At 38.6% G+C, this 16,124-nt stretch overlaps 2 protein-coding genes across 6 annotated transcripts in view; one reads left to right on the top strand and one right to left on the bottom strand.

Annotated features, from left to right (window-relative positions):
* psmg2 (proteasome (prosome, macropain) assembly chaperone 2) overlaps positions 1-9,112 on the top strand; it is a 38,764-nt gene extending 29,652 nt beyond the window's left edge. The window contains exon 7 of the mRNA XM_073046780.1: positions 8,733-9,112. Coding sequence (XP_072902881.1) covers positions 8,733-8,825 — 93 coding nt within the window. The 3' untranslated portion in view covers positions 8,826-9,112. The remainder of the gene's footprint in view (positions 1-8,732) is intronic.
* A 1,110-nt stretch (positions 9,113-10,222) lies between these two features.
* ldlrad4a (low density lipoprotein receptor class A domain containing 4a) overlaps positions 10,223-16,124 on the bottom strand; it is a 247,393-nt gene continuing 241,491 nt past the window's right edge. For all 5 annotated transcript variants that reach the window (XM_073046744.1, XM_073046752.1, XM_073046738.1 and 2 more), the window contains one exon: positions 10,223-15,663. In XM_073046744.1, coding sequence (XP_072902845.1) covers positions 15,130-15,663 — 534 coding nt within the window. In that variant the 3' untranslated portion in view covers positions 10,223-15,129. The remainder of the gene's footprint in view (positions 15,664-16,124) is intronic.

The raw sequence follows: 16,124 nt of genomic DNA, 5'->3' as shown, positions 1-16,124 counted from the left end.
GGACAGCACCAGCTGGGCATTCAACCAGTATGCAGAAGACAACAAACTGTACAAATACAAAAATAAAGAAATAGTAATAATAAATAAGCAATAAATATTGAGAACATGAGATGAAAGTCCTTGAAGGTGAGTCTATAGTGATGGAGCAAGTGGAGTTGATAAAGTTATTTGTTTTGTTTCAAGAGCCTGATGGTTAAGCGGTAAAACTATTCCTGAACCTGTTGGTGTGATCCTGAGACTCCTGTACCTTCTTCCTGATAGCTGCAGTGAGAAGAGAGAATGACCTGGGTGGTGGGTGTCACTGATGATGAATGCTGCTTTCCTATGACAACACTCCATGTAGATGTGCTCAGTGCAAGGGAGGGCTTTACCCATGACGGACTGGGCTGTATCCACTACTTTTTGAAGGATTTTCCATTAAGGGGCACTGGTGACTCCATACCAGGCTGTGATACAGCCTGTCAATATATTCTCCACCACACATCTATAGAAATTTGCCAGTGTTTTAGATGTCATGCCAAATATTCACAAACCCCTAAGGAAGTAAAGATGCTGCCTTGCTTTCTTCATAATTGCACTTGCATACTTGGCCCAGGACAGGTCCTCTGAAATAATAACACCAAAGAATTTAAAATCTCTTTTAATTCAGTCCACCTCTGATCCTCTGAAGTAGAGAGGGTCAGCGAGAAGGATAATAGGAATAATCCAGGAAACTGTGGGCAAATGAGCCTCACTTTAATTGTTGGAATGAACCAATGATTTCCAATGGGGGCGGTTACATGTCATCAGAGGGTGTTCAAGATTCTTGTGGGGAGGGCCGTAGGTGGCACTCTAACCTGACTGATCCTGACAACTTGTTGCTGTCGTAACCATCCAATAGGCATTCCCAGTTTGTGTTGATTTTTTATTTTAATTTAACTCCATTAATGATGACACGTCTCTATGAGTCTGAAGGCAGTGAAGCCTTGAATTCTAATCCTGCTAAGAAACAGAAAGTGCATAAATACAATGTTACATACCTGGAGTATGGTTTTATTCTGTTCCTGTCAGATCAGCGATGCCCTGTGTGTCTTATTTCTAATACTATACTGTCTAATGAAGCCATAAAACAATCAAGGTTGCAGCAGCACTTCTGTAAAAGACACCCTGACTATGTTATTACTCAGTTCCAGAAGATGAAAGAAGCATTTGAAAAGCATTGCACGCTTGAGTCATTTGCCAAGAAACCTAAAAATGACCTTGATGGTGGTCTCATTGCTTCTTTGAACATTTCCAAAATGATAGCAAAATGATAATAGTGTATGATTGATGAAAGATTAATCATGCCTGCTGCATCAGAAGTGCTCACCACTGTTCTCAAAATGGATACCAGTATTTTATAATCAAATCTTGTGCAACAGATGGAACAATATGGTGGATGTTCCAGATGTCAGGGATCATGAAGTTTTTGAAGTTACCATTAATAGGGAGAAGATTCATGAAAAACTGAAAGGTCTGAAGGTAGGTAAGTCACCTGGACCAGATAGTGTAAACATAGAAACATAGAAAATAGGTGCAGGAGTAGGCCATTTGGCCCTTTGAGCCTGCACCGCCATTCAGTATGATCATGGCTGATCATCCAACTCAGAACCCTGTACCTGCTTTCTCTCCATACCCCCTGATCCCTTTAGCCACAAGGGCCATGTCTAACTTCCTCTTAAATATAGCCAATGAACCGTCCTCAACTGTTTCCTGTGGCAGAGAATTCCACAGTTTCACCACTCTCTGTGTGAAGAAGTTTTTCCTCATCTCGGTCCTAAAAGGCTTCCCCTTTATCCTTAAACTGTGACCCCTCGTTCTGGGCTTCCCCAACATTGGAAACAATCTTCCTGCATCTAGCCTGTCCAATCCCTTTAGAATTTTACACGTTTCAATAATCCAATCCCTTTAGAACACCCTAGGGTTCTGAAAGAGGTGGCTGAAGAGATTGTGGTAATGATCTTTAAAGAATCTCTAGATTCTGGAATAGTTGTGAAAGACTTAAAAATTGCAAATATCACTCTATTCTTCAAGAAGGAAGAGAGGCAGAAGAAAGGAAATTATAGGTCAGTTATTATGACCTCAGTGGTTAGGAAGATCTTGGAGTTGATTATTAAGGATATGGTTTCATTATACTTTGAGATAGATGATAAAGTAGGCCATAGTCAGCATGGTTTCCCTGACAAATCTGTTTGAACTCTTCAACCTTTCCCTATAACTTGGGTCCTCAATCTCAGAACATCATTGTAAATATCTCTGTACTCTTTTAATATTATTTATATCTTTCCTGCAAGTAGGTGACCAGAACACTGAGAGTATATGAATAGAGTGAGGTGGAAGATAAATGCATGGCTGAGGGATTGGAGCAGGGGACAGGGATTCAGATTTTTGGATCATTGGGACATCTTTTGGGGCAGGGGTGACCTGTATAAAAAGGATGGGTTGCAGTTGAATCCCAGGAGGACCAATATCCTGGTGGGGAGATTTGCTAAGGCTTTTGGGTTGTGTTTAAACTAGGATTGCTGGGAGGTGGGAACCAAACTGAAGAGACGGAGGAAGACACGGTTGGCTCACAAATAGAGAAAGCTTGGAGACAGTGCAAGAGGGAGGATAGGCAGGTGACAGAAGGGACGCGCTCAGACAGATGGTTTGAGATGTGTCTATTTTAATACAAGGAGTATTATGAACAAAGCAGATGAGCTTAGAGTGTGAATCAGTACTTGGAGCTATAATGTGTGGTCATTACAGGGACTTGGATGGCTCCGGGACAGGAATGGTTACTTTAAGTGCCGGATTTTAGAGGGAGGCAAAAGAGGTGGGGGCATGACACTGTTGATCAGAGATAAAGTCACGGGAGCAGAAAAGGAGGAAGACATGGAGGAATTGTCTGCAGAGTCTTTGTGGGTGGAAGTTAGAAACAGGAAGGGGCCAATAACTACTGGGTATTTTTTTATGGACCACCCAATAGCAACAGGGACATCAAGGATCAGATAGGGAGACAGATTCTGGAAAGGTGTAATAATAACAGGGTTGTTGTAGTGGGGGATTTTAATTTCCCGAGTATCGATTGGCATGTCCCTAGAGTGAGGAGTTTAGATGGGGTGGAGTTTGTTAGGTGTGTTCAAGAAGGTTTCTTGACACAATATGTAGATAAGCCTACAAGAGGAGAGGCTGTGCTTGATCTGGTATTGGGAAATGAACCTGGTCAAGTGTCAGATCTCTTAGTGGGAGAGCATTTTGGAGATAGTGATCACAATTCTATCTCCTTTACCATAGCATTGGAGAGGGATAGGAACAGACAAGTTAGGAAAGTGTTTAATTGGAGTAAGGGGAAATATGAAGCTATCAGGCAGGAACTTGGAAGCATAAATTGGGACGGATGTTCTCAGGGAAACGTATGGAAGAAATGTGGCAAATGTTCACTGGATATTTGTGTGGAGTTCTGCATGGATACGTTCCAATGAGACAGGGAAAGGATGGTAGGGTACAGGAACCAGGGTGTATAAAGGCTGTTGTAAATCTAGTCCCAAGAAGAAAAGAAGAGCTTACGGAAGGTTAAAAAAAACTAGATAATGATAGAGATCTAGAAGATTATAAGGCTAGCAGGAAGGAGCTTAAGAAGGAAATTAGGAGAGCCAGAAGGGGCCATTAGAAGGCCTTGGCGGACAGGATTAAGGAAAACCCCAAGGCATTTTACAAATATGTGAAGAGCAAGAGGTTAAGCTGTGAGAGAATAGGACCAATCAAGTGTGACAGTGGAAAAGTGTGTATGGAACCGGAGGTGATAGCAGAGGTACTTAATGAGTACTTTGCTTCAGTATTCACTACGGAAAAGGATCTTGGTGATTAAGGATGACTTACAATGGACTGAAAAGCTTGAGCATGTAGATATTAAGAAGGAGGATGTGCTGGAGCTTTTGGAAAGCATCAAGTTGGATAAGTCACCAGGTCCGGACGAGATGTACCCCAGGCTACTGTGGGAGGCAAGGGAGGAAATCACTGAGCCTCTGGTGATGATCTTTGCATCATCAATGGGGATGGGAGAGGTTCCAGAGGCTTGGAAGGTTGAGGATGTTGTTCTGTCGTTATTCAAGAAAAGGAGTAGAGATAGCCCAGGAAATTATAGACCAGTGAGTCTTACCTCAGCAGTTGGTAAGTTGATGGAGAAGATCCTGAGAGGCAGGATTTATGAACATTTGGAGAGGTATAATATGATTAGGAGTAGTCAGCATGGCTTTGTCAAGGGCAGGTCGTGCCTTATGAGCCTAATTGAATTTGTTGAGGATGTGACTAAATACATTGATGAAGGTAGAGCAGTGGATGTAGTGTATATGGATTTCAGCAAGGCAATTGACAAGGTACCCCATGGATGGCTTATTGAGAAAATAAGGAGGCATGGGATCCAAGGGGACATTGTTTTGTGGATCCAGAACTGGCTTCCCCACAGAAGGCAAAGAGTGGTTGTAGACGGGTCATATTCTGCATGGAGGTCGGTCACCAGTGGAGTGCTTCAGGGATCTATTCTGGACCCCTTCTCTTCATAATTTTTATAAATGCCCTGGATGAAGAAGTGGAGGATTGGGTTAGTAAATTGGCTGATGACACAAAGCTTGGGGGTGTTGTGGATAGTGTGGAGGGCTGTCAGAGGTTACAGCAGGACATTGATAGGATGCAAAACTGGGCTGAGAAGTGGTAAATGGAGTTCAACCCAGGTAAGTGTGAGGTAGTTCATTTTGATAGGTCAAATGTGATGGCAGAATATAGTATTAATGGTAAGACTCTTGGCAGTGTGGAAGATCAGAGGGATCTTGGGGTCCAAGTGCATAGGACACTCAAAGCTGCTATGCAGGCTGACTCTGTGGTTAACAAAGCATACGGTGCATTAGCCTTTATCAATCATGGAATTGAATTTAAGAGCTGAGAGGTAATGTTGCAGCTATATAGGACCCTGGTCAGACCCCACTTGGTGTTGTTATGACCTCGGCCCCCTCCTTTGTGAGAATCGCAAGAGCCCTAGTCAAGGGGGGGTCAACTGACCCAAGTGGGGGAGAGACGTGCGGAAGACCACGTTTTCCCGAGAAGCAGAATAAAGGCGACATTGACTATTGTCTCATGGAGACCACGTGAAAAGCCCTCGGGCAAAGTGGGCTGGTTGAGAGAGAGATCGCATCACCTGCAACCTGATTGACACCTGCGATCCCGTGAAGAAGTATAAAGGAGGGTCTGAGGGGGGGACAACCCTCAGACGCACCAAGGAAACACACTAAGGAGAAACGCTAGAAATCCTGCGACAGCCGGTGGTGGGATCGTGTGCGTCCTTCCCTTGCCTGGGATTGGCGACTTCACCACGGAAGACGGCTTAGCTACAGGGGAGGCCACCGATGAGCGTTCATTCCCCAACGAGGCTCGTGACAAACTGAACTACTCCAGATTGGAAACCCGATCGGGTAAACTCTTAAATCCCTCTCTCTGTCTTTCTAACAAAAGTGCACCAACGCGACACTTCCGCCGGCAACTAAGTGAAACTGCCGTGATCTAAAAGACTTAGATATCCAGCGAACGATATAAAATCTACATTACCCCTAGACGACGATCGAGCTTGTGTTTTGAATGATTATTATTACACCGGTGTTTTAGATTGAGTTTTGACGATGTATATGATCTGAATGTTTTGTATTAACCATACGTTTGTGCCCCTTTTTGAATAAAACGTTTGAAAATAGTAGCATCTGACTCAGCTGATCCCGCTATCTTTGCTGGTAAGTTACCTGGTTACGAGGTTACGTAACAGTGTGCTGCGCTCAGTTCTGGTCTTCTCACTATAGGAAGGATGTGGAAGCCATAGAAAGGGTGCAGAGGAGATTTACAAGAATGTTGCCTGGATTGAGGAGCATGCCTGCTGAGAATAGGTTGACTGAACTCGGCCTTTTTTCCCTGGAGTGATGGAGGATGAGAGGTGACCTTATAGAGGTGTATAAGATGATGAAGGGCATTGACCGTGTGGATAGTCAGAGGCTTTTTTCCAGAGCTGTAATGGCTAACACGAGAGGGCACAGTTTTAAGCTGCTGGGGAGTAGGTACAGCAGGGGTAAGTTTTTTATGCAGAGAGCGGTGTGTGTGGACTGGGCTGCCGGCAACAGTGGTGGAAGCGGATATGATAGGGTCTTTTAAGAGACTCCTGGATAGGTACATGGAGCTCAATAAAATAGAAGGCTATGGGTAACCCTAGATAATTTCTAAGGTACGGACATGTTCGGCACAGCTTTGTGGGCCGAAGGGCCTGTATTGTGCTGTGCTTTCTATGTTCTATGTCAATGATACTTCAAATTAGGACTCACCTAATTGCTTTAAGCGCCTGGTTATGAATCACATTAAATCCCATCTTCTTGCTATGTTGGGCTCTTTCCAGTTCACATATCACTCAAATTAGTCCACTGATGATGCCATAGTTTCTGCACTCCACTCTGTCCTATTCCACATGAAAGATGGTGTCTGATATGTAAGGATGCTGTTTATCGACTTCATTTCAGCTTTTAGTATAATCATCCCTTTAGATGTTGGTAGGTAAACTCCTGTTTGGGTCTCAATGCCTATCTCTGTAACTGAATCATGAATTTCTTGACAGAAAGGCCATAGTCAGTGTTGGCAGAAACAACCCCCCAGGCTGTGTGCTCAAGCCGCTGTTGTTCACACTGCTGACACATAACTGCGCTGCCAGATCCAGGTCAAACTGAATCATCAAGTTCACTGATGGCACAACAGTAGTTGGCCTCATCAACGACAATGAGACAGTGTACAGAGAGGAGATAGAGTGGCTGGTAGAATAGTGTGAGCACAAATACTTGGGTCTCAACATGGACGAGAACAAAGAGCTGACTGGACTTTTAGACAGTGCAGACTGACCACTCCTCCCTGCACACACACGGCTCAAATGTGGAGAGAGGTAGGAGCACCAAGTTTCTGGGAGTGCACATAACAGACAATCTCACTTGGTCCCCCAGTACCACCTGTTAGGTCAAGAAAGCACAACATTTCCACACTTCCTGAGGAGACTGAGGCACCCCTGCCTCTAATCACCATTCTAACCAATTTTTATAGGAGCACCATCAACCTTTGACGGGGTCCTGACCAGCAACATCATCATCTGGTATGGGAATTATAAGATGTCTGAGCACTTGTCACTACAAAGTCGTGCAAGGACTGCTGAGAGGATCATATGGGGTCCCTATTCTATCCGTCATAGATATTTATAAGGAATGCTGTTTATGCAGGGTCCTTAACATTGTCAATGATCCCTCCCATCAGTTTAACAATCTCTGACCTCCTACCGTCAGGCAGGAAGTACCTTAGCATTAGTATAAGAACTGTTAGGATGCAAAACAGCTTCTTCCCCAAGGCTGTAAGACTACTGAACTCCTTGCCACTACCCAGGTCTCATCACACATGAAGTACCAGTAGTGTTATGCTGTTTACTTTTTAAACTTGTCATAAATGCACCTTATTATTTTAAATTTTGTAATACTACTTTGTGTGTCATGTGTTAATTATCTGTACTGTGTTGAGTACAGTGGTCCAGAACAAAGGAATATTGTTTCATTTAGCAGTGTACGTGTATACGTTTGAGTAACAATAAACTTGAACTTGAAGCAACTTGTTTTACAACTTCAACATAACATTTCAATTACTGTACTCGATAATTTATGAAAGCTTTCTTCTCATTATCTGTATGTAGCTGTTGATGAATTCAACTTCTATGTCCTTTTTTGCTTCTCCCTCAACCCTTGAATTCATTGGTCAGTCCGTCTGTTCACTAAGGTAGTTCATTCCTTTGTCCTTGTTTATGTAACTTGTTCTCAATATTCAATCCTTTCAAATCCTGCACCATTCTGTACCTCATCCAACATATCTTTCTATTATAATGTGTAATGGAGTCGAATTTCCATCAGTGGAGCCATCTTATTCAAGTTCCAGCTAAACCCCTATTGTTGAGTTTGTCCCTTGGCTATTTACTAAGGAAAGATTGTGCTTTTTGTATTTTTGCCTTAATTTATGCTTTCCAACATACCGCATAGGCAGAAATACATCCACATTAGTTTTCAAGGTTGTATCTCATTAATCTGATTATTTATTTTAGGAAGCTATTGAGGTAAGTGTATTACTAAATAATGTGTATACAATTCAATAAAAGTTGGGGAAATTACTGTATGCTGGAGTATTTAGTTTCTCTACTTGTATAATTGTTGGCCAACCTGTCATTATTCTGTTTCTTTTAGTCATTGAATGAGTTGCCCCTGGTTACAGCCTAGATCATTTTGGGTTTTTTTGAGTAATGTTAATTTAGAATGAAGCATGAGGTCTTCTAGTCTTTGAAAATGCCTCCTTGCACTTGTCAACTCTCCCAAGAGTTATCTTGCTCGTTGTTTGGCCGTGTATTTGTTCCTGGTAATGTTTGAGTTTTTAATGCTGCCTTTCAGTTCCAAAATCTAAGAACACAACTGAGAATCATACCTTCCACAGGGTGAGAATTGGGGAAAATCTGCCTCAGACTATCAAATCTTGGAATTAGTGGCCTCTGATAGATTGTCAGTTGACATATTGGCTGAACATTTTAGGATTCAAGTTGGATGATGATCTTTTGTTCTTCTGAATATTGACACATGTTGTATATGAATGGGTTGAACTGTTTAATTAAGAACAATGCTTCTCCCTTTCAGAGTGATTGGCAATCCATGAGTCAGCCACAGTGGAAGTTTCCAAGTTCTTGGCAATTACTGTTTGGCAGTGGCATCCCACCAGCTCTCTTCTGATCTCACAGATTAAAAAAGTTGAATGTGGATTGTCCTTTAAAATGGTATGGAGTTTTCAGGACAAAAGACTAAATTATTGAGTACTTCTCAGCAGAAGTCTGCTGCTATATTTAGATGCTTACATGAAGAGATCAAGTAAAGGATGATGTTCACTAAATGCTCAGTTACTTACAAATGTGTAACAAGAGTTAGCAGAAGTACTTACTGTTATTGCCGTGTAACTTTGTATTAATTTGTTGTTGCCTAGGTCTGTGATTTTAAAAATAAAATATTTTTGCTGCCAATGAGATGCCAAAGAGCCCATGATATTATTGATATTTTTCCCTAATTTTTATTGAGTTGGAAAATGTCAGTACTAAAAGTCAGACTTAAGAGAATGCTTAATACAAGTAGTGAAAAAATTTGAGTAGGATCCTGAGTGAGGACGCTTGATAAAGGCATTGATGCAATTGGCTTTGAGATGGCGGATTTCCATTTTGTTTTAATTGCATTATCACTATATGGATCTTAGCTAATCAATATCTTTGGTTTATAGGTATCTTATTGATATTAGGATCGTGGCAGTTTTGTGACTACCACCTTTTAGCTGCAGTACTAAAGGAGAAAAAAATAGCATAACCTCAGCATTTAGATTTGCATTCATGTTATAGAATAATATCCATCTAGTGAAGGCATAAGATGCTGGATTAAACAGTTTGGCAACCCACTACTTCTTGAGGTGTTGGGGGAGAAGCAGGAACACCATAAGTAAACTCTACAACAATTGAAAATTTCATTTTAGTACCATTTACATTCCATACTAATTTTTATGAGGTAAATAATGTTTTTTCAGAGGTTGAAGTCACAATAGAACCTTTACTTGCATCATGCCACACTTGCCTTGGGGAAGGTGCGGAACTTCCATTTACCTCTCATTACATATGCACTATTTGAAGAATCAAATGGTGCAGGGCCATGAATTTACAGAATGGAAATTGGGATTGGGCAGAATAAACAGCCTCTGTCATATGTTTCCTTAAGATTAATGTAGAGAAAAGTGTTTATTATTCCAACAGATTAAATCAAACTATTTTAAAATCAGCAACGCAATTGAGATATTAGAATGTCTTTTCCTGTATTTAACGTAATTAAAAGGTCAGAGTTCTTCACAGGCTTATTATCAAAACAAAAACACGATGGGATCATTTGTGTAAATTAACATTCTTCAGTTTCATTTTAAACAACACACAAAGTGAAAAGGAAGCAGGATTTTTTTTTTAATTGCTGCAGTCTATCCACTATTATTTTTGACTACAACAGCTCTTAAGCAACATCTTCTGTAAAGTATTATGATACTGGATCTGGGGTCTATAAACTATGACTCACCATGTTTGCTTAAAAATAGGCAAATACACAAGTTTGTCTTTTCTGTAGATAGTATTTACTGATTTCCATAATACAACCACTTGGTTAAAAAAATTCCATACACAAATTTTGCCAATTTACTTTGTAGATGTCTAAGGGTACAAGTAACACCATTGTTAACCTTTCTACCAGCATTCTTTTTGTGATAAAACTTTAAATGTGAGGAACATTCAGCTATTTCACATATTGCTGTACACCCATCCTTTGTTTTGTTCAGTAATTAAGAAAACAGTATATGATGGCTTGAAAGTTCCAGTAAAAAGTCCTGTAGTTGAGGCACCCAAGCTGGAATAAAGCCTGCCATAGTCCTAGAAGCTAGAAAGCTGGCAGCTATATTTGAATATTTTAATCTAAGCAGCACTGCTGTGTTTATAAAAAAGGATATTCTGAATAAAAAAATGAACTTGCATATTGTCACAAGGAACCATTAGGATAATTTTTTTTTAAATGCTAACATTGCTTAACATGTGCTTAGATAAGTTAATTGTACTTGGCATTCTAGTATCAATTGTTAAAATTGTTCAAATGCAGTTATAATATTTCCTACATTTGAGATGATTTTTATTTAAACCTTTATATTGTTTTTAGTTCTGCCCTTTGCATCAAACAAATAATAGCAAATACTAAGGTCATACATGGTCACTCCTTTAGATAGGCGAGTGCTGTTTTATCCTCTTCCAGACCCAAAACAGGGAGCTGGAGGAATAAATGTTATTCTACTCTTGGTTTCATCTGATCATTGCAATCTTGTAACTCAAAATTAAGACCAACTAGAAATTACTGAATTCCATAACATTTAAAAATTTCTGGTTACAATCACTTTGGTACATTTGACAGGCTTTGAAACTGCTATGCAATTATGAACCATTTGCTCTCTGATCTAAATACCAGCCCAGGTTTTGCCCTGTATCAACTTTGAAAACACCCGACATTCAGACTTAATTTTTTCATCCTTCGCTCTACCTCCAGATTCCAACTACATTTCTCAGAATGTACACTGACAGTTTGTGAAGGAAAAGTGAAGGATGCGATTAGTAATAATGAAGTAATTTTGAGAATATAACCATCAAACTTTTTGACTGTTACCTTTCCTAAATTTTCTCTGCATTTAAAAGTATTCAGCATTTTAAATGTTCCATTCAGTAATTAAAAGAACAAAAGAAATATACATCATTCTTTAAATCAATTCTGGTTCACTGGGTGTGAATCAAATAAAAGACAATAAATGGTTAATATTCTATTGCATTTTAATGCCGACTTAATAAATCTTAACTGAAAGATTACACTTACAATTGAGAATTTCCAAACAAACCATCTAGCAATCCCCCAATTAAGGGGATCATTATCAAGCTCAATATTTTTAGCTTTTTACATTAACATTACAGAATAATTTTTAGGAAAATAAACTAAGTAGATATTTTTATGTAATATTTTGCAAACTTTTGTTTACAAAAAAGGGCAAAGCACATGTAGGCATTCATAAATTCTATGCCATTGTTAAAATTTGTCATTTATACATTATTATACATTATAAACAATGTATTTTTCTACCCATTGGGTAGGATATGTGCATAATATATTTAAGTTATATACAGCACCTTACAAATAAACATAAGAGACACAACAATAGAAGCACCATATTTTAAGTGGGAGCTCAGAGTGCAAGGGGATTCCTATATCAGCTCAAACCTGAAAATGAGGCACCTTATCTGCTCATGTACTAATCACATGCAAACCTCAAAATATATATAGATCAGTTTCTACCACAGCTAACAGAGTAAGCAAAGATAAAAAAACATGTCTTACGATGTACCATGTAATTATAAATGATATACAAATAATTAAAAGCAATAGCAGCAATAGAAGTAGCAACATCATAGGACAAGTTAAATGTCATTCACTGAAAATAATACAGCTTTCATTACCAACAAAATTGCTCAAGAACCGAAGAAACACAGCAAATAAAATTGTTTCATTCAAGAGTTAGACAGGAAAGCAAGGCATGAAAAAGGTCAAATATGAAATATCTTTTAAATAGCAAAAGTGCCATATTGCCTCGTGTTGTGAAAATGCAGCTGCAATAGCAAAGATAGCATTAAGGTTTCTCTTCTAGCAGGTTTAAGAAATTAAACCTTGTCTGAGATTAGTTCTGACTTCATGCCATTCTTTGAAGTTTTATGCAATGGGAAGAGGCTAAATTTGGAGGCAAGATTCTAAAAGGATCCTTCATAGCCCTTCAGAAAAACGGTGACCAAATCCATGAAGATACTCTGAAAATACATTAATAGTTATACCTGTTATGATATAAACATTACAAAGACACAAAAAAAGCAAATCTAGGAAACTGTAAAAGGTGGTGGAATGACTTGTTGAATTTTAACCTCTATACAAATCTGCAGTTATCTAGATCAGTTATAGTAAATATCACTTTAATAATGCTTTATTTAATAGAAAAACTGCCTTAATATGTTGATTATACCTATATATACATAAAGCTTTTCCTTTGTGTTACAAAAGGCAGAGTATTAGATATTCAGTGACATACCAAATGTACATTTTAGCCCAGTATGTTGTTCACAGCATAGTGATCATCATTCATTTGGACACATCTGCCCTGACAAATGGTTCTTTTTAAGCACAACCATGCATTATGTGTAGGAAGGCTCTGAATCTTTGCTTGCCACATTATAGCTTCTGCATGGAGAAAGAGGAGGAGGGCATGTGACAAGATAGGAAAGTAATCATTTGGCATGTGACACAAGCAAAACACTTTTTAGTGCTAAGCTGTAATGATTCATTAACAACACACTGATGTCATAATAGGGCCATGCTAAATTATTGGGGGGAAACCACCATAATCGGCAAGAGTTGTAAGTTATAGTAATGGAAGTAACCATCTCACTTTTACAACACACACAAAATGCTGGAGGAATTCAACAAGCCAGGTTGCCTTATGATGAAAGGGCTCAGTCAAGGTTTATTTCCCTTCATAGATTCTGCCTGACCTGCTGAGTTTTTCCAGCATTTTGTATTGCTCAAGATTACCAACAACTGCAGAATCTCGTGTTTATATCTCACTTTAATTTGTTTTGAACAGCCATTTTATACTATTTCCATTTTTATAACCAACTATGAAGTGCATGTAAAGTCATCTGTAAGAAACGAACTAATGAAGGTTAATATCTTCCTATTGTCATTCTCATCCTTCAGGTAGTAATGTGTAACCAAGAGCAGTGAAATTTGTAAGCATTGCTTTTTGAATACATATTGCTTTCTGCTAAATATCATGTATCTCAGCATTCAGTCACTTTTAAAAGCTATTTTCTGAAAGCAGGACCATCTCTCAGATATTTTTGTTTTCCGTGAACTGTAAAAGTACATAAGTATAGTTAAAAATATGCAGGATTTAATGATCAGCAGCTTTTCTGTGTTTTTAACTAAAATTTCTTTAAGGATTAAGGAAAATTGACTGTCAAAGTCAATAATATTTCAAGTATTTACAGGTAATTTCAAAAATATTTTTGAAAATCAGTTAAGAATGGGTGCTGCACTCTTATGCCACCTTTGGAAACTCCCAGTGGCTTTCAGTCTGCTCTTGGTAATATTTCATCTGATGCTAATTCATGCATATAAAATGATGATCACATTGAAAATGTTCCAAATTCACTGGGAATAGCATTGCTTTAGTGTTTTGCACATGTTCAACCTTAGTTTTTGATCAAAATAGGCTGTAAATATCTGAAAAATTCCAAAAACAATAGGCAGTACACAGCTTAAATGTGGTTGATATTTTTGGAAATATTAATTTACATCTTCAGTAAAAATTAACAGTAGATCCATATCTAAATTTAACATAGATCTTAGCCACTGCATATCTAGACTGATCTAGAAATAATCTAAACACTAAGTTCCACCTATAGAACTTAAATCTGTTTTAGTTTTTTCTCTGCAGAAATGAAACTGAATTGTTTCATCACATTTGCAAATATTAAGAATTTTTAAGTAATGTAAAGTTTATTTTGCAAACTTACATATTCTACATGATGCCTTTTAACTAATTCCAATGTATTGGGAGAGAAGAATAAGCAAGTGCAAATATGCAAATATCTTTGAGCAGTTGCAAATATCGATCACTGTTCATTCTAAGCTGCTGAAAACTTGGAACAACTGAGCATTAACCTTAAATCAGGTAGGTTTCATGATGAAAAATTTCATCATATTGGTATTACTTATATTTGTTGTGATGACAGTCAGCATTTTGTGTCCCTGCATTTGCCATTTCCTGTGTTAGGCTGTCACCAGAAACCACTTCAGAAATGACTCCATCCTCTGAAAATGCTACTCCCCTGTGTCCTTGGTAATTCTGTTCTGATCAACAGGTGCGAAGACAAAAATGAGATTAAAGCTCGCCATAAAGCAATTTCATTCCTCCCCCCCACCCTCACCGAACAAGAAAATAGTGCAATATTTCAATTTTTTACAAATGAGTTAAATCATTGTGTTTTGTTCTTCCACCTTTGTCATAAATCAAAAAGAATTTAAGATTTTTTTATTTGATAATATCACAAAACTGGCCAAAAACTTCTTAATATAAATGCTTTAAGCATCCACTTTGAGCAATTCAGTTACTAAAAATCAACCTACAAGACAATAGAAGAAATTGGTTATTAAGCATCTTCAAAATTAAATAATCCAGATTAAAAACAGTTTGCCAAACACTGCAATTTTGTCAAAGTGGAAGGTAAATTGTTAGGGTTAACATATCATGCACTCCCTTAAAGAAAACAACAGAATTTTGTGTTTGGTTTTACCAACCAATTCCCACAAAGGAACACCTATGTCACTGAAGTCCAGGCACACAATGCTCCACCCGTTTCAGTTAAAGCACTCACAGAGCCAGTCAAACCATTTTTCCCATATGTGAATATTTTCCTTGAAATGAGACGATTGTGTTGTCTTCATCGTTTTGCTGAAAGTGTCCATTGTCACCCTGTGGAGATGGTATATTGTGCTGATGATGGAAGAAAGCTGATCCTGGGTAGTGACCCATAACCTCACTGTAAGTGGGTGGTGGTCCTTCCATCCTCCTGTTGCTGCTATAATTAGTTGCACTTATGCCAGAATTGATGCTTGGCGGGCGTGGTCCTCCATTATACATAGAGATGTCAATCAAATCACTATCAAAGATAGTTCTATTAGGTGGTGCCCTGACAGACTCACGATTGAGTTCCATTTGCTGTTCTGGATCTCGAAGTTGCAGTGTGCACAGTCCCTGATATGGAGGGGGCTCCTCTCCATCTGATAATGAAATGGTGGGAGGAAGATCAATTTCATGTTGCACATAAGGATATGTAGGTTGGAAGCGGCTAATGCGCTCTCTCGGTATGAAAGTTGGGGCTGAAGATCTATCTCTTGATCTTGGAGAATACATCAACTGAAAGCAAGAAAAAAACATTTCAACACTAGATTTGGACTGAAGAAATGAGAACTTTTACATCTTTTTACAGCTTCGAAAATGCAATTGTTTAATGCACCTTTTAGCTTTACACAAAATAACATTAACCATAGGTCCATTATGTTGAAGAGCAATAGTACCATTATAAAAATAGTTGATTTAAAAAAAGTAGTAATCAGCTAATATCAGAGCTGCAGCCACCAGTATTATTTGGACTTCACAACTACACAGCACAAACTAGCTTTGGATTTGTATCTGTTGTGGTAGATAGATAGATACTTTATTGATCCCAAAGGAAATTAGTGTCACAGTAGCATTACAAGTGCACAGATGTACAAATATTAGAAGAGAAAAATGAAAGAAAAAAGGTTACCTTAAAAATAAGATGTACAAGATCTATAAGTCAAAGATTACTAAGATTTCCATGTTCACACTGATAA

This window comes from Hemitrygon akajei, chromosome 1 (genome assembly GCF_048418815.1).
Source record: "Hemitrygon akajei chromosome 1, sHemAka1.3, whole genome shotgun sequence".
In the NCBI taxonomy this organism is placed as follows: Eukaryota; Metazoa; Chordata; class Chondrichthyes; order Myliobatiformes; family Dasyatidae; genus Hemitrygon; species Hemitrygon akajei.
This window is presented reverse-complemented; position numbering and strand designations above follow the sequence as displayed.